Here is a 22,903-nt window from a genome sequence, read left to right as displayed (position 1 = left end):
ATCCTTTAGGTCATACACTGTTCGAGGACGACGGTCAATATGTCCAATAGGGTATTTGCCACATTCATTTAGAGGTCTTCCTACGAACCCATGAGACGAACTGATTTATTTCGTTCTATCGAAGATGGTGGTCTTGGCTTAGGTCATATCCTTGTGAGGCAATTAATTGCCAGGTGGAAGTTCGTCCAGAAACCAGAGCACCCGTTCCTTGAACTTTGTAAGAAATAATTTTGACAAACTACAATAAACCAAAGAACCGACTGGAGGTCTCGCACAATTTTGGAAAGTTGCGAGTTTTTAAATAAAAAAAGTAGCAGACAGCGTAGATTTTCTAAAAGCTATATCTAATCAGGCCCAGGCCTTTCTAGAGTCATGCCCAAAAATAAGTCTTAAAAGTAAACATTTCGGCGGAACTCCGCCTGGTTAGGTAAGTAATAAGTTCAGGGTACTTAGTAGACTCTAACCAATTCCTTCACTGTGCCCGACGTTACGAAGCCGGCTTGGCTCCTTGAACACGGGCGACTGTATGTGGGCCCAAAGGTAGCAACCTGTCGTTGTTTTGTTCTTCTCTCTCTTAGCATTGTTTTCTTCTTTTGTTTTTGTGTGTGGCACATCGTAGCCCGTGTATACAGCTGCTTCGAAGCGTTCCGGTGGATCGGTTCAGATTGTTGTTAGTATTTTGTATGTAAAAACAATCAAATTATTACAAATATTTGAATACATCAAGGTATCTTTATAGTACCTATGAAATAATGGAGAAAAGTTAAAATGGTGTAGAAAAAACACTAGCGCCAACAGAAAGTGTCAAACACGTGACCTGCGACGGCAGGCAAAAACACTAGTTTCTGCCACTGCGGCTTCCACGCTTTGTAACTCGAGAACAAAAATCTGGGGAACATGAGGTTTGCGCCCTCCATTCGAGAAATGCCCCTAAATCACATATTTTTTTTTCGTCGAAATTGAGAATTAGGCTCTTTTAGCCTGCCCAATTTGAGATGAAATCACCCATATATATATATATATATATATATATATATATATATATATATATATATATATATATATATATATATATATATATAATGGTAGTGAGGGAAAATCGACGAGTGTTGCCGTAGTAATATTGTGAACGAAGGTGGGAGAGAGTGATTATTGAATTTATTTCATTAATGTTTGGGGGAGGGAAAGGCAAAGACAGCTGGCGAAAAGTTAGGCCAAAGGCTTGGATCAAACCCGCAACCTTTGCCTATCCGGGGCGACGCCATGAGCGATAAGACCATTCCGGCCGCAGGTTTCGGCGGACGCAACTTTTGACCAGCTCTCTGTTGACTGTTGGTTTCGAATTCACTCAGCTGGGTAGGCGACATTCATTGCTGATTTAATGCATATGTTAGTTTCGTGCTGCGGCAGTGACGTAGCACGTCATTTCAACTTGCAAATGTCGGAAAGGGTCCGTCTTCTAAGGTATCTGTTTCTCTTCCCCATGAAGACGAATAGGAGGACGGTCCGTTTCCGGCGTTGGCAAGCTGGAATGACGTCCTACGTCACTGATGCAACTCCGAACTAGCATGAACAATTAATCAGCAACGGCTGTCACCTACCCAGTTAAGCGAATTCGAAACCATCAGTCAAAAGAGAGCTGGTCAAAAAATTGAGTCCGTCAAAACCAGTGGCCGGGATGATCTAATTGGTCAAGGCATCGCCCCGGATAAGCGAAGGTTGCCAATTCAGCCCCCGCTCCCGGCCCAATATTTCGCCAGCGCTCTTTCTCTTTTTCTTCCCCTAACATTAATGCAATAAATTCAATAATCACTCTCTCTCCTCTTCGTTCACAATATTACCCCGGCTGCACTTGTTATCTTCCATCACTCCCATTATATATACGGTGCAGCCTGTCACGATGGGGAAGACTGGTTCCATAGATATCTTAGAAGACGGGCCCTTTCCGACATTTGTAAGCTGAGATGACGTGCTACGTTTTTGCCGCAACTCATAACTAGCATGGGAATTAAATTAGCAACCGCTGTTGCCTACCTAGTTCAGCGAATTCGAAACCAGTAGCCGGCAATGTCTAATCGGTCAAGGCGTGACCCCGGATAGTAAGCGCTTGCGCTAATTAAAAAAAAAATTACTTTTACAAATGATGTGACTATTCACAAACGATGGGACCACGCTTATGCTACGTTTTACTAAAGTCATAATGCGGCCGACACTGTGAGGAAATAGGACGAATCAAGACGTGCTGAAATCCAAACAATAGTAATGGTGTTTGTCAACTTTTTTTGTGCGTGTTATCATCTGCTAGTTCAATCGCAGAGAGTGCGTCGCGACTTTGCATTTTTTGGTCTACGCGTACGTCTTTTGTATTTGTTTCGCTGGATCACCGCGTAGGGGGCAGAGATAAAGGTGTGGTGCCTGAAAAAGACTCTGCTTCTACCATAAAATTGTGTAGGGACTTCCAATCTCCAACTTTGCACAGTGCCCTGACGTATGTGAAGAGAAGCCATAGAGTTGAGTGAGAGATAATGCAAATTGATTGAACTTTCAGGCTCCTAACATTTATCACGAAATGCTTGATTAAATAAAAACAAACATTACAGATGTGTTGAATAACGCTTCAGAGTCGCAGTTCACTAAAACTATTAAAGAGCGCTCAAAGTGTCGACGAATCACTTGGGATCATTTTGTCCTGAATCACATTGGGGACCATTTTGTCCGAGACAATTTCGGCTAAGAACATTTTGTCCGGGACAATTTCGCCCAGGATTATTTTGTCCTGGACCATTTTTTTCTTACAACCGTTTTATAACGTCACCTTTCTTTTTCTTTTAAGCTCCTAACGTTTTACTTACATCGTACGAGTGCCAGAATTACTTTGATTACACGTGAATATAAAATATCCAGTTTTCAGAATTTAAATACAATTTCAAATATAAAATAAAAATATAAAAAAAATATTGAAACTATCATATATATGTCTCTCCAACTCTCGCATTCGAAGTACTGCCGATCTTTGGCCCGCACTTGAAAATCGAAACCCGTCATTAAACTGTTCTGCAATATGTGTTCGGGTGCATTTGTACGATGCGCTATAAATTGTTGCTTTTGGGACTTACCTAGTGTGAGGAGTTAATTAGAGAATTTTAGAAAATTAATTTGCAAGACATACCACTTTACGCGCGTGCACCGGCTTTCACCATCGTTGCCGATGTACCGTTACTTCGAAAAAAAAAAATGTGTTCATTTTAAAACGTCTATTTTTAGAAACTACGTCAATATAAAGAAAAATAATTACCCAGCAAATATTTTTCTGATGTACCTGATTTATAAACCTAATTAGAGCAAGCCATATTCAACCTCTTTCTTTACATGACTTTCCTAGAGAAGGCACTTTTTTTAAAAAATTTTAAAAGCTTCAGTCATATAGTTGAAAAGACTAAATTTTATATTACTTCCTCTGTTTCATGTTGAATCCGTGCTTAGAATGACCTTCCTGATTTTATTGATATGATGGTTGTATACGAGGGGTAACTCACAAAGTAAGCTTCTCTAATTTATCAGTCCAAACGCCAAACGAACCCAGCCACTTTGCAATGTATGCCACCCGGCAGTTGCGCCGCCAGATGGCGCTCATCATTACTGGCCGTCGACCATTATCCAAAGCCCACCACCCACTGACAGACCACAGAGGCTACGTTCGATGGATCGTGAGAACGACGAAGCGAAGACTAGAAAATTGCTGGACCCCAAAATAATATAGTTTACAATGACGTCAACAGGTTTGGGCACAAAAATCAAAGGGGAGAGTCACAAGCATGATCATCATCATCAGACAAACAAAGCACATACGCTGCAACGCTTGGAAAAAGATGAAGCTACTGAGTAAGTGTTAAATGAATGAGGTGCCCTTATTTATCCAATTTGTTCTGGTGGAAAAAAAAAACTACAATAGAACCAGTAGAAATTTATAGATGGATTATGAAAGATGCCCGTCTGTCAAGCACGGAAATCGTGCCTTTATTTTGTAGATGCTCGAACGAGTGTGAAAGAAGGAAAAAAGTGGCTGTACGTCAAGTTCAACTGCATTGGCCAGTGATAGCCCTAACTTTGCACCGTCTAATTCATCCCGTTTAAAATTTAAAAAAAAAAAAAAAAAACGAAAAAAAAAACTTAAAACAAAAGTGCGGAGTAAGCGATTTTTGAGTAATTACTTGATCAGAAAGGTTATAAAATGGAAGAACTAGCACCATCAAAATTCTGATTGCCAGTGTATTAAAACAAGTTTTACACTACAATATACCCTTAAAGAATTCGGTGATTATTCTAAAAATAAAGCCAATGGTTCTAAAATAAAGCAAGGCGAATTATTTTTATCTTTCTCAAATAAATGAGAAAAACTTTCTTTTTAATTTAGCCTAGTGCCTTCCTTTTCCGCGAGTTTGAATTTTAGTTTTTAATTGTTTTTGCTTTAAATGCACCAGGATTTTTATTGGCTTTTTATGTGCACCACTAAGTGGCGAGACGTTTTAGGCCTTCTGTGGCATTTTTACGGATTCTTTGGGTTGCAGCCAACAAGACGTGACCCCAGAAGAGGAAAATAAATTGAATTGTTGGTGAAATTAGCTCATATAGCCATCCGTAATTAGACGAAATACAAACTCGCGTTATTTATATAAAAACTTTCTTTATAAAGATCATAATTTTACTTCAAGGTTTATAAAGTAAGACTGAGACTTGGAATTACATTGACGCAAGATTTTGCAAATCTAAAGTTCAAGCCAACCCATGCCATGCGTTGCACAGACGTTCCAATGTTCATATCAGTCCAAGTTTAGCTAATCGTCCAATATGCACTATGCATGGGTTCGTTACTTTAGAAAACGAGCGCATTACTTTTCAAATGTGCAAACGGTGGTAATCAAACTAGTATAAAAAAAATATATTTTGCAGACGCATTTGAAGTTTCTCTAGTCCCTGATAATTTGAAAAACGCAGGGCTCATTATGTTAGTATTTCTTGCTTTTTGATTCGTTCTTCTTTCCGGCTAATTCTGCAATTTCATCGGCTAAGCAGCGATGAGAGGATGCCTTGCCATGCCCAGCGTTGTTTAAGTTGTTCGTGACCATAGTTTGCAGCAATACAAGCTGCAAAATACCTTTCCATATGACTTGACAGAAAACTACCGGTTGGCGATTCTTTCTGTCAATCTGTGTCTTTAGCGAAGGGGGTGATGTCCTGTTTCCAAACAGTGACGTCGAGCAGTCGGAACGTCGAACCACCTAACATTTCTGCAGCAACGTGGTTCAACGGGCAGTCGTACAGGCACGGAGGTCCGAAGGGACGCCTGGCAACGGATGACCTATTGAGAGGGTGAAAAGGCCGGTGACGGAAAGAGGAAGAATGATTTCTGCTCACCTTTTTTCTCATACTTTCTTTTATGGATAAGAATGTTTCATTACCGAATGCTTACTCGGGCGTCTGTGCGGAGTTCACATATTCTTAGAAAGGGGGACATTTTTATGCAAACTTCCGTAGTGATAATTGTTGCAGAATGGACACGCCGCTACAAGCACGGCGGCGCTTGTCACATTATCTGTCCGCCTTCTCTCTCCCTTTCCCTCTCTCCTTCCCCTCTCATGTCTACGATATCAAGCGCAAGCTGCGCAGCAATAAACATTGTTGGCTACCAGTCGCCATCGTCATGTTTCCTGCGGCGCCGTATCAGTGGCGACGAGGATGGGATCGTAATCTTCGGCAGCTCTGCCCGGCAGACATGGCGAGCTATTCAAGCCCGCCGCTGTTCGAAGAAGCCGTCGACAAATGGCCCGCCTACAAGATCCGACTGGAGGCATTCTTCGAAGGCAACGGGGTGACGGACGCGAAGAAGAAACGCGCCTTGCTCGTCGCAGCGCTGAGCACGAACACCGTGGACGTCATCAGCGGACGCTGTGCTCCAGCAAAGGTGAATGAACTTCCGTACAGCGAAGTGGTCGATCTTCTGCAGCAACATTTTTCGCCAAAACTGAACGAAACGGCCCAGTCGTACAAGTTTTTCTCACGCAACCAGCTGCCGGGGGAACCGGTAAGAGACTGTTGTGACCGAACAACGGGACCCATTGGTTTCGTGAAGGTGCGGAAGTGTGTACAGGAAGGCTGGCCTTCTCGTCTAGCACAAGAGGACAACCGTTTAAAACCCTACTTTGACAGGAGAGACGAGATGACTGTTAGTCATGGGCTTTTGCATTGGGGCCATCGCGTGGTTGTGCCGGAAGTGGCCAGACCAGCAATGCTACGACTACTGCATGACACACATCAGGGAATGGGCTCCATGAAAACGCTAGCTCGCTCAATGCTGTGGTACCCGGGCATTGACCAAGATATTGAGCGACTCGTAAAGACATGCCATAATTGTGTGCAGGCCGCGCCGATGCCACCAAGACAAACACCTGTTCCGTGGCCAGAGACGGGGCGACGCTGGTCCAGATTGCGCATTGATTTTGCGGGACCAGTGGATGGTTTTATGTTGTTAGTTGTGGTAGATTCACACACGAAGTAGATTGAGGCGGTGCCCATGAAAAGTGCCAATGGGGTTACTACGGTTGAGGCATTGCGAACGGTATTTAGCACCTTCGGGCTGCCAGAAGCCATTGTATTCGACAATGGCCCACAGTTTACATGTGAAGAGTTTGGAAAGTTTCTGCGGCTGAATAACATCGCGCACCTCCGTACGCCACCTTACCACCCCCAATATAATGGGCTGGCGGAGCGCGCCGTCCACACAGTAAGACAGGGGCTTAAGCAAAACAAGCAAAGGTCGCTGCAGACTCGTTTAGCAAGGGTGCTGCATGGGTACCGTCGGACACCTTCCGCAGGTGGCAAGACCCCGGCCATGCAGCTAATGGGATACGAGCTGCGCTCAAGACTAGATAACGCAGTTGTACACCCCCCCCCCCCCCCCCCTTCACGGGTCGGTCATCGGAACGACACTTATACCAACGATCCTGTCCACACAGGGGAACCAGTATGGGTGCGAAATTTTAAAAGAGGTGAACCATAAACACCAGCTAAAGTGCAGTCTACGGACGGCGCACGCATGGTCACCGCCGACGGCAACGAGGGAAACGTCCTTCACAGACACCTCGATCAAGTCAGCCCCGGCTTCCCGAAAGTCCACCGGAAAGCGCTCCCAGTCCGCCACGTCTCCCGCAGCCGGAGGCGGCGCCAGGCCTGCAGCGACCTACTCGAACCAGGAGAGCCCTAGTACGGTTTTCCCCCTAGGAGGGAGAAGACTGTTGCAGATCGGCCTCGCCGCTACAAGCACGGCGGCGCTTGTCACCTTATCTGTCCGCCTCCTCTCTCCCTTTCCCTCTCTCCTTCCCCTCTCCTGTCTACGATATAAAGCGCAAGCTGCGCAGGAATAAACGTTGTGGGGAGGAAGTGGCCGAGTGGGCTAACGCGTCTCAGCTCGGACCGTGGAGCGAAAGCTTGCGCTGGGAACCTCCTGGGTTCAATCCCCGCCGCCCCCGCCCGTTTCGATCTGGATGAGTTTCGTACCGGCACGCGTTCGTGTGATCACTACTGCGTGATGCACGTTAAAAACCCCAGGTTAGCGGTTGTACTGCACTGGCTAAATTTCTCATCTACAGCTAAGAGACCGATTACCCGTTGAGGCGCATCTCCATCAAGGCTGTATAAACATAAAGAGCAAGCCAATTTTTTTAATAAACGTTGTTGGCTACCAGTCGCCATCGTCATGTTTCCTGCGGCGCCGTAACAATAATGTGGAGGATTCGCTCACGAGCCAAGCGAATCGGTTGCTCTCTGGTAGAGGTCGAAAACAGAGGGTACCTGAATATATCTGTTTTGGCAGTCTTCCGGGTAGATGGAGAGGCTGTTCCAGCTGATCCGTGGGTAAGTGCCGTCAGGAACACGTACGATCCACGCAAAAGAACCGACGAAGACGTCTTCTCGTGGGTAAAGCGGTGACTCGATCTCGCCATACGATCCTTCAAGCTCAACCTTCCGGGCTGCAAAAAAAAAAAAAAAGAAAAGATTTGTAAGACACGAATATTACTTTGCTGTAGAAGCGCCTACCGGTCTCAAATTGTGCTCGGAATCCAGCAGCAACGCCATCGTCATCCGAGTGGAACTTGATCCAGAAGCCATTGGCAAGGCTCAGGTTACCGGGCAGTGAGGAACCACAGAAGCGCCCGAAGAGCCTTCCTGCGGCGTTTTTCTCGCGAATTTCCACGTAGTCCTTGTTGCAGAACTCACTGTCTTCAAGCTCCCAGGATCTGCAAATAGAGACAGTAAGGCGAGAAGCTCGCATAGAGGATTGTCTTTTGGGCAGCGACTCACATGAAGCTGACGGACATCATGTTCCCTCTGGCGGCCGACAGAGTCCACACGCAGTCTCTGGAGCGCGGGTAGCTGTCCGGGTGGTCGGGGCTCGCGAAGGAGCCCGCCAGGGATGTAATGGTTGCCCCGCAGTCTGTAATTCGGGCGGTGCATCGGCCCCTGCCGCACTTTCAGATGTGTCCAGGACGGCTTACCGCTCAAGAAGGCTCCGTACGTGGCCCTGAAGACGGCCCGGTAGGCGTGCACGTGCAAGGCGCCTCCCCTGGATACGATGCTTGGAGGCACCTGGTTCGAGCAGAGGGTCTGCAGTAGCGGTGCCTCTGCTGTGTCCCCGTCGCGCACTGTCACGTTGAACTGGGTGCAGTGCTCCTCCGGCAGCGAGACGTGGGTCGGCGTGAGCGTGACTCGCTCGCCTGCGTGCGCCGCCCTCCCCCTGAGTACGCTATACTCTGTTCACCTCTAAGCTGGCCGTGCGGGGGAAGCTAAGTGTTTGTTGGTACGTCAATCTTTAGTCACGTGACTCCTGCTCGTACCCACGCACCGAGAGCAGGGCCAGATCATGAAAGGGAGGCGGCTGATTGGTCCGGCGGGCACGTAGCTTCCACCGCTCGGTCAACACAGGGGGGAATGGAATATAGGAACAGAGATGCAGTCCTGGCGAGCGCGGATGTAAGTGTAGGAAAAGGAAGCAGTCGATACTGACCAGTTTGAGCCGTGCGAATAATCCAGTTGCACGTGCCGTCGCCGCTGAAGTACGGATATCCCATGGTGGCGATGGCGCCGCCCTTGTCAGCATCCAACGTGGCCCCACACCCTGCGCATGCAGCAGTGCACTATAACAACGCCCTCGCTTATGGACTATGATACGTATTTGTCCTATGGAATGCTACACGGTAAGTACATTTACACGGACTCATCTTAGGTTGTTTCAGAGTTTTTAAGGTCTTAACTGACGCCCTTAAGTTTGTTCGACCAGCAGCGTTCAGATGGGATTCGCTAAAGTGAAATGCGAGTATACAGCTTGTTTGTTGTTTCTCTGTGCGGTCACTTTTTAAAGGCAACTTCAGAGACCCCAGGATAGCAGTCGTAGTGCGGCGGTAAAATTTCTTATGTATACAGCCAAGACAGCAGGGTCGGCTTTCTAGAAACAGCGTCTCTGCTAGGACAAAGTGAAAGAAAGCACTGCCAAAGCTAGAGCACTGGCGTTTCAAGTCGAGTCTCAAGCGCTTGCGGACACGAGGCTTGGCAAGCTTTCTTTTACGCTGTCGCAGCTAAGACGCTGCTTGTATAGCAAGCCGGCCAACGCCCTTTGGGGCTCACTAACTACCCGCTGAGTAAACATAAACACAACACAATTACTTCTCAATTGCAAGTACAATTTGGATAAAAACACATAACGTACAGTTTTGTCTACACTGAAACAGCACACACAGACGCCACGAAGCACGCCCGAAACTTATATTATAGTTTGTCGACTGATCGGCCTCGTTTTCCCGGTGACCACGTGAGCCATTCATAAAGTCAGAAATATGTTGCTTATCCTTTGCCTATAATTCGTAGAAAACAAAAATGTTTCGTGCTACGTGAGCTGCATCTCCTAGTAACAAGCATGCGTATAGAATAAATTATTTGACAGTCTTTAAAGGGCTCCCAAGTGGGCATTAGTGCGGCCGATATAAGTTAAAACACCAAGAAGCGGGGCGTGCGGTACAATCAGAGCTGCCTGTTCCACTGTTCTGTAAAACTACGATGCGCGCTGAAAAAAGAAATTCTCCCTCGCCATTTTGTTCAATATCAGAACATGCTTGGTCATGAATGCTAGTAATCTTACTTGCAAAACAAACAAAAAATTATATATATATATATATATATATATATATATATATATATATATATATATATATATATATATATATAAAACTGAGAAGTTTTATATCCACGCCTTCGGCCTCCCGCCACCATGCCCGTTATATCTATATATATATATATATATATATATATATATATATATATATATATATATATATATAAACAAACAATGAGAATGAGTGAAGACTGACAAGTGCAGCCGTTGTAATATTGTGAACGAAGAGGGGAGAAGGTGATTATTGAATTTCTTTCATTAAAGTTAGGGAAAGGGCAAAGGGAAAGAGAGCTGGCGAAAAATTGTTTCCTTTTCTCTTTGCCTTTTCCCTAACTTTAATGCAATAAATTCAATAATCATTTTCTCCCCTCTTCGTTCACAATATATATATATATATATATATATATATATATATATTGTTGTGGCGGTGCTGCGAATGAGAAGACGACGAAAAGGAGGACAGGAAGAAGGCGCGAGAAAAAGGACGCATGGCGATGAACGTTGAACGCCGAACGCTGGGATTTTAAACCGTCTTGATTTTCCTAACAATTGGTGTCTGAAGTGGGATTATGGAAGATCCCAACACCTCTCAGCCTGACCTGGTCATGACAGCGATCGGCACGCTACAAGCTTCGTTGGCCAGCTTGCGAGAGGAGCAGAATCGTCACCGAGGAGAAGACCGGCGAGCTTTAGCAGAGCTACGTCCGGAGGTTTCCGCGCAACTCCAGCATCATCCTGGGACCGAGTCATCACGCCAATTTACGGGACCTCGAGTAGCGCTGCACCCACCATCGCGGTCCGGCGAGACTACTGAAGGTACGAGCGAAAGCGGCACTGCTAGCGCGGCAGATCTCTCCTTGCAAGCCCCAGCAGAAACCGAAAATGATGACAGAGAGCAGATACTTCCTTCGGGGGATGCTAAAGAACAGCTGGCTTTGGCTTCACAGCAGATGATTGTCAAGCTCGACACCTATGATAGACGCAGCCCCTGGAATGCCTTTCAAGTGCATTTTGATCTCGTCGCGGACTTAAACGATTGGACTACCGCATCGCGAGGAGCGTTCCTGGCATCTACACTCCGAGGATCAGCTTTGGAGCTGCTTCAGAACCTTCCTTGTGGCAACCAGCGGGACTACAAGGCGCTTGAGGAAGCACTCGAAGGGCGCTTCGGTAAGAAGCACCTCGGGCGGCTCTACCACGCCACTCTCCGAACGCGGATACAAGGACGAAACGAATCGTTGTCTGAACTGGCCATTGGCATCGAGAGGCTTACGCGACTCTCGTATCAAGGCTGCACAACTGCGACACTGGACTCTGTGGCTGTGGAACACTTTTTAGACGCAATCGGAGACACTGAAGTACAACAGTTTGTCCGCCTGTCGTCACCTGCCTGCATGCGTGACGCTGTTGCACGAGCTATGGAGGTAGAGGAAACGACGAGGGCAGTAACAGCCACCCGGCGGGTCACTGTGCCAGGTGGTTATCAGCCAGGCACGTCGTTTGCTTTACATCCAGTGCCGCTTCTCAACACGGATCGGCACACTTCTCACGAGGCAACATGGATGCCACCACATCAGAGGCCATCTCCAACATGATGGCGCTGCGGCCAAAAAGGCCACATCCAGAGATATTGCAGCTGGCGTAGTAAAGTAAAAAAAGGCTATTCCAGTCCGGAAAACTAATTCCAGCCGAGCGTACCGGTCAAATCTCGGCTGAGAAAGAAAAGAAAGAGCCGGTCCCAACGCTGCAAGTTCAAAAGTTACAAGCTGACAAAGACGGGCTTTTTGTGGATGGAGAAATACAAGGTGTATCATGCAAGATGCTTGTTGACACCGGAGCCAACGCCACAATCGTAAGAACAGATGTATATGAACGAATAAAGACACCCGTAATATCTTACAAACGCCTTTCTGGGTGCTCACTGCGCACTGTCACAGGAGATACTGCGCCAACCACGGCGTGATGTGAACTTACATTTCTTTTTGGCACGCAAAAGTTTCTGCAAGTTGCTTTTGTGGCTGAAATATTTGAGGAATGCATCCTTGGACTCAATTTTCTACAGGCGAATGGTTGTTCACTGGATCTCAAGAGTCACACATTGGACGTAAGTGACGAACACGTCGTCTTGTACGGCCAACGAGCAATTTTAGAAAACGGCGGTGGATTCCTTCTATGCTCCAAGTCCACTTTGATTTCTCCACAAAGCGAAAACGTTATCTGGGTGACGGACGGCAATAACTGCTCGGATAATATTGTGGTCGCTGAAGGAGACGCCACGTGCGATACTGTTCCAGGAATCATTATAGCAAGAACGCTAATAGATTTTGGCAACGAAAAGGTTCCTATCCGTATTGCCAACCTAACGGATAAACCTATCCACCTGAAGAAGGGGTGTCGCATTGCGAAGTGGTCCCGTGCTGTGAGCTTTACTCCCCCACGAAAGGATCTTGTCCATATGACAAAAGAGGAATGCCGGCTTCCTTGCTGGATCTAGCAGACCGCTCCAAAGGCCACCTTGATCAAGCACAACAAACACATCTCCTGAGTTTACTCAACAAATACAGATATGTGTTTGCTTCTACTTTGGAGACCGGACGGACAGGTGCTGCTCAACACCGCATCGATATAGCAAATTCAGCTCCGATTAAGCAACAGCGCCGGCAAATTCCGTTGGCAAAACGTAACGAAGTCGGTCAGATGATCCAAGATATGCAACAACAAGATGTTATTGAGTCTTCATCGAGCCCGTGTTTGTCGCCGGTCGTCTTGGGAAAGAAAAAAGATGGCAGCACGAGGTTCTGCGTTGACTACCGACGATTGAACGATGTCACCAAGAAGGACTCCTATCCACTCCGTAGGATTGATGGCACATTCGACGCGATTGCGGGGTCTTCCTGGTTTTCCACATTAGACCTCAGGAGCGGATACTGGCAAGTTGAAATGGACCCAAGAGACCGCGAGAAGACGGCATTCTCTACTGGAGATGGTCTGTGGCAATTCAAAGTAATGCCAGTTGGCCTTTGTAATGCCCCTGCAACGTTTGAGCGTCTCATGGACCAGGTTTTAAAGGGCCTGCCGCTCGACGTTTGCTTGGTTTATCTGGACGATATACTTGTGCACGGCAAAACTTTACAGGGAGCACTTTGTAATTTGTCATTCGTATTTGACCATCTGAGAAAGGCAAACTTGAAGCTAAATGCCAATAAATGCGTTCCATTTCAAAAGAGAGTGCATTATCTCGGTCATATCGTCTCTGAAAAAGGAATGGAGACGGACCCTGAGAAGACAGAGTGCGTCAGAAACCGGCCTCAACCTCAAAATCAGCGCGACGTTAAAAGCTTCCTTGGACTGTGCACCTACTACCGGAGATTTGTAAAAGGTTTCGCCGCAATTGCCAAACCGCTGTACGCTTTATCAGAACAGAATACGGCGTTCGAATGGAGTGTAAACGCACAATATTCTTTCCTCACATTCAAGAATTCCCTTAGCGCCCCTCCAGTTCTTGGATTTCCTCGACCAGACTGCAGGTTCGTCCTCGATACCGACGCGAGTAACGTCGGTTTGGGTGCTATGTTGTCCCAGATTCAGGATGGCTCCGAAAAATTAATTGCGTACTATAGCAAAGTTCTAAACAGGGCAGAACAGAACTACTGCGTTACGAGAAGGGAACTCTTGGCAGTTGTAAAAGCCGTGACCCATTTCCATCGTTACTTGTACGGCACAAAGTTCCTTTTAAGGACTGATCAAGCATCCCTCACTTGGCTTTTAAACTTCAAGAACCCGGAAGGCCAAGTAGATAGGTGGGTAGAGCGGCTGGCACAATACGAGTTCAGGATTGAGCATAGACCCGGCACGGGACATGGAAACGCTGACGCACTTTCGCGGCGACCTTGCTTGTTTGGCAAGGTCGCCGGCATGGCAGGCATGCCATGCGGCATGCCTGCCATGCGCGACCTTGCTTGGGCATGGGCGACCTTGCTTGTCTGGTCACCCATGCCTGAAAAGCGAGCAGCGCCTTCCATTGGACTGCCAACCGTTGTCGTCCTCCCAAATGACAACGTGCCCTGCGATGGTAGAACCCCAGCAAGATGACCAAGACCCGACAAACTGGACTGCAGATGTTTTCCCTGTGCTTCAAGAAAACGACAGCAATTTGCAGCCTATTTTGCAGTGGAAGCGGTGGGAGAAGTACCCAGCTGGAACGTGATTGCACCATGCAACAGCGTCGTGAAAGCATACTGGACACAATGGGATTCCCTCATTCTACAGGATGGATTGCTGTGTCGTTGCTGGGAGAGCAAAGACGGAAGAAACAGCACGCTTCAGCCCATTTTACCTCAAGTCCGTGCCGACACCGTCTTGCGTGAACTTCATGACAGCCCTGCTGGCGGACATCTTGGGATATACAAGACCCTACAACGAGTTCGAGAAAGGCTCTACTGGGTTGGATCAACTCGAGATGTGCGCGAATGGTGTAAAAAGTGCGACCACTGTGCGCCGCGTAAAGGGCCACCATCACGAAGCCGAGGGAGGATGGTAACCTACAACGTCGGTGTCCCGTTTGAAAGAGAGGCCATTGATGTTGTAGGTCCACTACCGAAAACGACACAAGAAAATCGGTACGTCATAGTCATTGCTGAATACTTTACCAAATGGCCAGAAGTATTTCCAGTACGAACGTACGACGCAGACACTGTAACCTGGATCTTGACGGAAGACATCGTTCCAAGATACGGGGTACCACTGGAAATTCATTCTGATCAGGGTCGGACTTTTGAGTCGCAAGTGTTCAAGGGCATGTGTGAGACACTCGGAGTTAGGAAGACGAGAACCCCGCCCTTGCATCCTCAGTCGAATGGCATGGTAGAAAGGCTCAACCGCTCACTCAAGCAATGCCTTTCGCTCTTCGTCGAACAGCATCAGGACAATTGGGACACTCTAATTCCGTTCTTCCTACTTTCCTACCGGTCAGCCGTTCATACTGCGACAAGCTACTCGCCAGCGATGTTGTAAATGGGCCGGGAGCTAAGGCTGCCTGCGGACATCACTTTTAGCACGACAGTGCTTCCATCGCGTGAGACAACACGCAAATTCTTTACTCTGACTACTCCCGCCACCTGCGAACGAAACTGAACTGTGTGCACGATTTTGCACGAAGACATCTGCACCTGAGCAGTGAAAGTGCAAGAACCCGCTACAACCAAAGCTGCTCGGGTCGCATACTCCAGCCTGGAGACAAAGTGTGGCTGCACCAGCCACGCCGCACCACAGGTCGCTGCCCGAAACTTCAGCCCAATTGGGAAGGCGCCTACGAAGTTGTCAAGCGACTAAACGACGTCGTGTACCGGGTTCGGCACCTGCTAAGCCGGAAAGTTCACGTAGTTCATTTTGATCGGCTGGTTCCCTATCAACCTGACTGAATATTTTTTTTGCACCACCTCGGGACGAGGTTCATGTGTTGTCGGGGGGCAGTGCTGTGGCGGTGCTGCGAATGAGAAGACGACGAAAAGGAGGACAGGAAGAAGGCGCGAGAAAAAGGACGGGTGGCGATGGAGCGTTGAACACCGAACGCTGGGATTTTAAACCGTCTTGATTTTCCTAACTATATATATATATATATATATATATACATACATACATAGTGAGAAAAAAAAATGAAGCAGGGTGATACCGTTTGTGGTACGCCAAACGGTTCACTAAGCCGTCGGCAGAGACGTCAGATTGCATTTCTCGGGAAACAGGTTCGGGGCAATACCACCTATACTAATAAGAGACTGAGCTCTTTTACCTCGGTGTAACGTCATCCCGCTAGGATGGCACCAACTAAGCAATTGGGCCGAAGCTCAGTGTCCCTCAACGCACTGATTGCGCACCAGATCCGTCCGAGAACTAATGCAGCATTCGCGTTCAATCTGCGTCTGCTCTCGATCTCACTACGATGACGTCCAATGCACGTGCACGAATTTCTTTACAGTCGCTGACAGCATAATAATAATAATAATAATAATAATAATAATAATAATAATAATAATAATAATAATAATAATAATAATAATAATAATAATAATAATAATAATAATAATAATAATATTTATTGGCTCAGGAGAGCCGTGGCACCGTGGAAAGGCGACGGCTGGGACTAGAGCCACTTTATATGGCAGCGTAGCTGCCAGAGTAGCGACACGACGCAAAATTATCTAGATGCACGACGTGAGAAGCGCTGATAGTGATCTCCATTTTGGGCCTGGGAGGTTGCCATGGTAACCGTGCTTCTAGCGACGCCGGGCGGCAACCTTTGTAGTCTAGTTGATATCTCCATTCGTTCGTTGAAAAGTGGTATAAGACGCTTGGCATCGCGGTACGGCAAGGACCTCTGAAGGTGCCGGTGTTTTTCTGAAAAGTAAGACGATTTGCAGCCGGGGGACTGTCCGACGACGAGAGCTGCTATGGTATCGTAGGTGCACGGACAAGGCGAGTGGTTTTCGGCGCCGCCGGGAAGGCGGCCGTTTCGTGGGACGAACGCACCGTCCTAGTACTTTCGGACGTCGCTCCGATGGGACAAAATCCGATTACGCCGGTCACGACAGGACGATTGGCTCGGGACATGACTGCTGCACGACTGCCACATAGTGAGCGAGTATATGTTTAGCATCATACTTCTTCAAGACCCGATCATCCCTTCAAGATGAGATTTTCTCACCGACTGGTGAGGAGCGACGTCGACGGGGTTCAACCAAGAAGGACGGCATGGTGGTCTCTAGGGAGTCGTTGACGCCATCAAAAGAGACGGACGCCGGATATGAGGTGTTCTTGCCGACAGACCAAATGGTCGTTCCGAAGTTTACCGCCATTCAAAAAGTCAATATTTTTATTTGGTGTAGCACAGATATCCGTGTTAAAGGGGCCACTAAATTATTTTTAAACTTCTTCTTCCTTACCTGTAATCCTCAAATCAAAAGAGAACTGTGAAATCACGCAGTCGTGACATGCTAGGGCACCGGTGCGATGACCCCAAGCTTTCACCGTGCTTTTTAAGCACACCGTAGAACTTGGCATTCGCAAGTGATGATAAGTTTTGTCAGGACACTCATTGGGCCAGGAAAGCGAATTCAAATATCCATGGACGAATTGATTGCTGACGAGCGCATACATCCGAGCGACGCAGTTTTCGTGTCCAACGCGTGAGTTGGGGTCGGCTGACGTCATTTTGGCGTTTGTAGGCATTGTAAAGAGGATATTTGGAGCCAAGCACACTGACATTAAGGAGCACAAAACTGGGCCAGCTACAGAAAATAAAGATTACCCTCCTAAGAAATAAATACGTCTGTAACTTGTTAATTACAAAGATGAACACACCTCTGAGCATCTAAGTTTAATAGTATATGTTGATGCATTGTTATATAGCAGGACATTTCATATACGTCACTTGAGCAAACGCCAGTTTTTCACTTGAAAAACAAACCAGAAAACACTGCGATCAAATGCCAGCTATTGCAACGAAAGCAAGTTATATCAAAATCCTCAGAACTGCCAATTCGTAAAATTGGTGATTAGTAAAAAAAATTAAACATCGCAGGAGTTTCCTCGCTAAAAAGTGCTGTGATTATTCGGTAACCCAGAGCTGAAACAATTTCCCCTAGGCCGTACACGCGCCGTATAGCTTTTGTTATGATTCTCAGAAATTAAGACTTCCAAAGGAAGCTAGAAAAAGGCGCAAATTTTATCATAAAAGCTATGTGGAGCGCAGTTGTCTGCTTCTTTTTGCAGGGGTTGTGGTGACGTCAGAACGCCGAGATCTGAGTGGCTCCGATTGAAGGATAGTGGGTAGACCTAAAACCAAGCTGCCTTGAGGCCTGCCCCCTATTCTTTATTCAGAACCAATCAGAGCTTGGTGTTCTCAGGTCACTACAACCCCTACTAAAAGAAGCAGACGAACTTGCGCTGCGCATATCGTAAAATCGTTGATTAATATGCTTAGGAGTTGTGTGAATATTTATACAGCGTGTAGTTGGTCAGCCATTTCAAAGCTGCGACGAGTCACTCGCTGTAGATGAGCAATTTAGCCAATGCAGTATAACCGCTAGCATGGGGTCTATAGGTCTTTAACGTGCACCACGCAGTAGTGATACACAACCGCAGGGCGGTACGATGCTCATCCACATCGAAACGGGCAGGGGTGGGGATTGAACCCAGGTTCCCTGGTTGATTAGTACAAAAGGTAAACATCGCAGAAGCTTCCTCGCTAAAAGTTTGTGATCATGCGGTTACCTGGGGCAAAAACAAATTCCGCAAGGCCCAACATGCGACGCATAGATTTCGCATCGATTCTCAGACACTCCAACGTTCAAATAAAGCTAAGAGAATGCGAAAATTGCATGCTAAATGTCTTATCGATCCTCAAACACATCCGAAAACCCGAGCACCGCTAAGGCGATATTACTGACGCTGTCGCACAGGTGCTAATATCCAGAGCGATCTTGCCAAGAAAGGGTATAAAGTATCATTCTTTCATATCTTCACGTTATACCTACGTCAGAAAGCACGAAGAAGCCCTAAATCGTCGGCAAGCTGCGGCACATCACGACTCTGCGTACCGAACAAAGTCGCATCCACCAGCCCTGGGCGCTGCCATCTTACCGATGACATCACGGTTTTTGAGAGGTCACGTGACGAGTCGTCACTCGGTTGCTACTAGGGATGCCGCGAACTTTTTTCGAATCGAAGTTTCGATGATCGAATCAAGCGGTTCAAAAGGTTCGAAAGATTTCGATTTTTCGAATTGTCTATATCGTAAAATTCGACGGAGGTCGAATTTTCGAACTTGTTAAGCTAAGAAGTTCGACGCTTTTCGAACCGTCGAACTTATTAAGCCAGAAAATTCGATATTGTTCGAACTTTCGAACTTTTTGCGCTCCAAGGTCGATGCTTGTCGAACTTTCGAACTTGACTGACCAAACAATTCGATGAATATCGAACTTTCGAACTTATTTATCAAGATAATTCGAAAAGTTCCGAACTTTCGAATTCTGAAAAGTCAGAATTTCGACGAACTTCGAACTTTTAGGGTAAACGTTCGACGTTCGTCGAACTTGGAAAGACCGGCGGACCGTTTCATTTAATTTCAAGCAGTGGGGTACATTCGTAATTTTTTTTCTCGAACTTTTACACGCGGTGCTGCGTTCCTTACGAAAGACAATGTCGTTTATTTCAATGTTCTGGCATGCTTAGGTTTAAAGAAATAAATCCCCGAAGGGGCGAGGAAGGACGACGGGTTTTTGACGATTATCGTTTGTGCCAGATTTGAAGCACGCTGCAGCCGGAACTATTTATGGTAGATATGTTATACTTTTTTAAGAATGATCTATGTATAGCCTAGGTAAGTACCGTCTTAAGATGTGATTATTGTTATTCAACGTGAGTTTCGAAGAAATGTCAAACATGTATCTGTATGCAATTATGACCTAAACTTTATATTTATTTTCGTCTAAGTTGTTTGAGGTATCGCATTCAAATTAACACCACAGACAGTACATATCATTGCCATCTGCACAATACAAAATAATATATTTATTGTTTTTTTTTACGTTAAGGAATAAATTAACTCATGGGAGAAGATTTCTAATAGTGTTCAAGTTCAGCACGTCATTAAAAGAAAACTTTTTTTTTTTCGCTTCACGTTTTTGGGACGTGTTTCTTGTAGCCTGTACACATTTTGGTAAAAGAAACTTGTTTCGAAGTTCTGAACCTTTGAATATGCAAGAATAGAACACTTCCGACGAATTCTTGATAGTTTTTTTTTTCTCCTGCTTTTTACTCCCGCATTTATTCTTTTTTTTTTTTTTTTTTTTTTTTGCTATCGGCACAGGTTTTTAGGTCGAAAAGACAGCTTTGAACTTCCGAACCACTAAGCATGTGACGAGTAGTGCCTTCTGACAACGAGTTTCTAACAGTTACCATCTACGCAACCTTTTATGCAGTGAAGAGCGACAGTAGCTATGCATAAATAATTTCAGATCAAAATAAGCTCGACCGCGCCCTCTTTCCCCGTATTGTTTTCTTTAACAGTCTGAAATACCAGCAAGGAGGAGAAGGAAGCTGAAGCCCCCCCCCCCCCCCTCCCGCCGCTACCCTCTTTCCCCCCGTTTTTCCTCTTCCGACGCCACTTGTATGGTAGAACGCTCCTCGACCTCGAGTTGTGTCGGCTGTTTTGCTTTTTGCGAGGCGATTCCTCCGTCCCAGAAAATAAACCTCCAGGACAATTATAAACTTCACCGGATCGGATTATTACCAGCGTGCAAGGGGTGGCGAGGTAGTTTGCCAGGTCTCTTCAAGGTTTTTCTGAGCCTCAACCTCCTGCTCGCCCCTGACCGTTTCGAACTGGATGAGTCTCGTAAAACAGTGTGTTCGTGTAATCACTACTGCGTGATGCAGATTAAAGACCCCCCCCCCCCCCGGGGGCTGGCGGTCACAATTCTGCACTGGCAAATATTCTAGCACGTCCGGGACACTCGTCGTCTCATTTAATTGCCTGACCAACTTCGCAGAATCTAGATATCACACCCTAACTTTTCTAAACTTGATTTTGTAAAAACCAGTGAGTCGTGAAAACGTTATTTGAAACTGAAACTGGTGGAAAATCTTGGAAATCGGACTTCGAACTTTGAAAACTTAAATTAGAAAGAAATTCAAAATCTTCAAAGTTTATTTTTTTTTTTTTTTTTTTTTTAATTTAGCGTTAAAAGAGAATCGAAACCTTCGAACTTTTCGAACTTTATGCAGAAAGAAATTCGAAATCTTCGATGTGTTCGAACTTCAAGTCTATAAAAATTCGAAGCGTTCGAAGTTTTCGAATTTTTTTCCCAAAGAATTTCGAAATCTTCGAATTTATCGAACCTGAAGGAAAAAAATATTCGAAATATTCGAATTCGAAATTTTAGAAACCGTGAAAGCTTCGAAATTTTCGAATTCGAAACTCTGCTGTGGTCAAAAGTTGCGAATTTTTCGAATTCGAACCTTGGTCGGTACGAAAATATCGAAATTTTTCGAAATCGAACCTCAGTTCGCTTCGCAAATATCGAAACCTTTCGAAATCGAACCTACGGTGGTTCGCGACATCCCTAGTTGCTACGGGAACCGAGCCAGCTCAGCTCGTTGTTATGGTACCGCGTGTGACCAATCGCGGTGAGAGGCGGCACAGGGAAAAGCGTGGCGCTACTCTGGCAGCTACGCTGCCATATCGAGTGGCTCTAGCTGGGACCAAGAAGATCCGCCGTGCCTCGTCTAGTGATGATGATTATGAGCTAAGAAATGCGTAGCCTTTTACGTTCATGCCGCTTGCGTCATGAGCTTCGGCTTTCATATCGCGGAGAGATAACAAGATGCTCGGCGTTTTTGAAGCCGTCAGTGACGGCGAGGAGGTCGAACTATGGAGAACGCTCCGTCCAGCTCGTTTTCCCGAAGTTCCGTGTTTAGCAACACTAGGCAGGTGCAATGGATTTTTTACTTCATCTTTTTCGATCAAGCGCGGCGCAAAGATGGGGCACGACTCTGGTCCAATTTCCTGCAGCGTCCGCGTTCGGCTACCCCGATTGAACACGAGTCCCATCTGAACGGTCGCGCAACGTTCGGTTCGGCGACGTGGGTCGGGCGCTGCGTCCAAACACAAATGAAAAATGTTCATAGGGTCCCTTATGTTCCCCCTAAAGGCTGAACTCCATGGAACGAATTATGTGACTAATAACTGGTGAACGCCACCCGACGGCACGCTCGCTTTGCGCGCGACGTAGCAGCCACTGTGTTGATTCCACGCGCAGAGCAAAAGCCGCCGGACAAAATTCGTCGGTTATTCGCAGCATATCCGTCCCATGGAGTTCAGCCTTAAGACGACTGGAAGGCGAAAGGCCAAGCGCCGATGCGTTAGACAGACACCACTCTTAATGTGTCGAGTCATTCTTCTTACTGTGCTGAGTGATCCCTCGCAATGTGCTGAGTTATCCTTCTCAACGGGCTGAGTCAGTCTTCTCAATGTGCTGAGTCAGCCTTCTCAATGTGCTGTGTCATCATCCTAATTCACTTAGTCATCCAAATAATTCGCTTAGTCATCGAACTATTTCGCTTAGTCATCCACTTAATTCGCTTTAGATTATCCTAATTCAGTTTAATTCCTCTTAATTACCCTTAATTCTTCTTAATTTAGCTTTGTTGTCCTTCTTAATTAGCTTTGATTACTCTTTTCTTCTTCATTTGCTCTGTCATCTTTTTTAATTCTATCGCCTCTCATTCAATTCGCCGGAGTGGTCACGTAAATGTTTTGGTGCCTTTTGTTTCGCCGACGTCTTTTCGATCAAGGACTTCGAAGGTCAACCGAACGATGAGGCATATAAGGCTTTCGCCTTAATAATTTATGTTATTACGGTTAGAATTTGGCTCTGTCAGGCAACAGAAATCGAAAATGTACAAAAGCGGTTCATAAGAATTGTGTTTGACCGCTATATTGGAATGAGGTCTTTTTATTATTATAGAAGGCTACTTCACCGGTTTGCATTATATAAACTTGCCGTGAGGAGGCAGTCGAGAGATTTCGTTTTTCTTCATAAAGTTGTTCATAATCACGTCAGGTCAATGGGTTTACCACGATTCATTGACTTCCATGTTCCATAAGAGCCAGCCGGAATGTATTAA

The 22,903-nt window shown here is 46.2% G+C and overlaps 1 protein-coding gene across 1 annotated transcript in view; it reads right to left on the bottom strand.

Annotated features, from left to right (window-relative positions):
* The window catches only part of LOC8033550 (cubilin), a 264,814-nt gene that overhangs the window by 85,226 nt on the left and 156,685 nt on the right, over positions 1-22,903 (bottom strand). Inside the window, exons 34-38 of the mRNA XM_042291012.1 lie at positions 9,062-9,172; positions 8,553-8,771; positions 8,359-8,491; positions 8,095-8,294; positions 7,849-8,027 (exon numbers count right to left, since the gene is read on the bottom strand). Of these exons, the coding sequence (XP_042146946.1) occupies positions 7,849-8,027; positions 8,095-8,294; positions 8,359-8,491; positions 8,553-8,771; positions 9,062-9,172 (842 nt within the window). The remainder of the gene's footprint in view (positions 1-7,848; positions 8,028-8,094; positions 8,295-8,358; positions 8,492-8,552; positions 8,772-9,061; positions 9,173-22,903) is intronic.

This window comes from Ixodes scapularis, unplaced genomic scaffold (assembly GCF_016920785.2).
Source record: "Ixodes scapularis isolate PalLabHiFi unplaced genomic scaffold, ASM1692078v2 PGA_scaffold0__279_contigs__length_252992795, whole genome shotgun sequence".
Classification (NCBI taxonomy): Eukaryota; Metazoa; Arthropoda; class Arachnida; order Ixodida; family Ixodidae; genus Ixodes; species Ixodes scapularis.
Note: the sequence above shows the minus strand (reverse complement) of the source record. Positions and strands in the feature narration are given on the sequence as shown.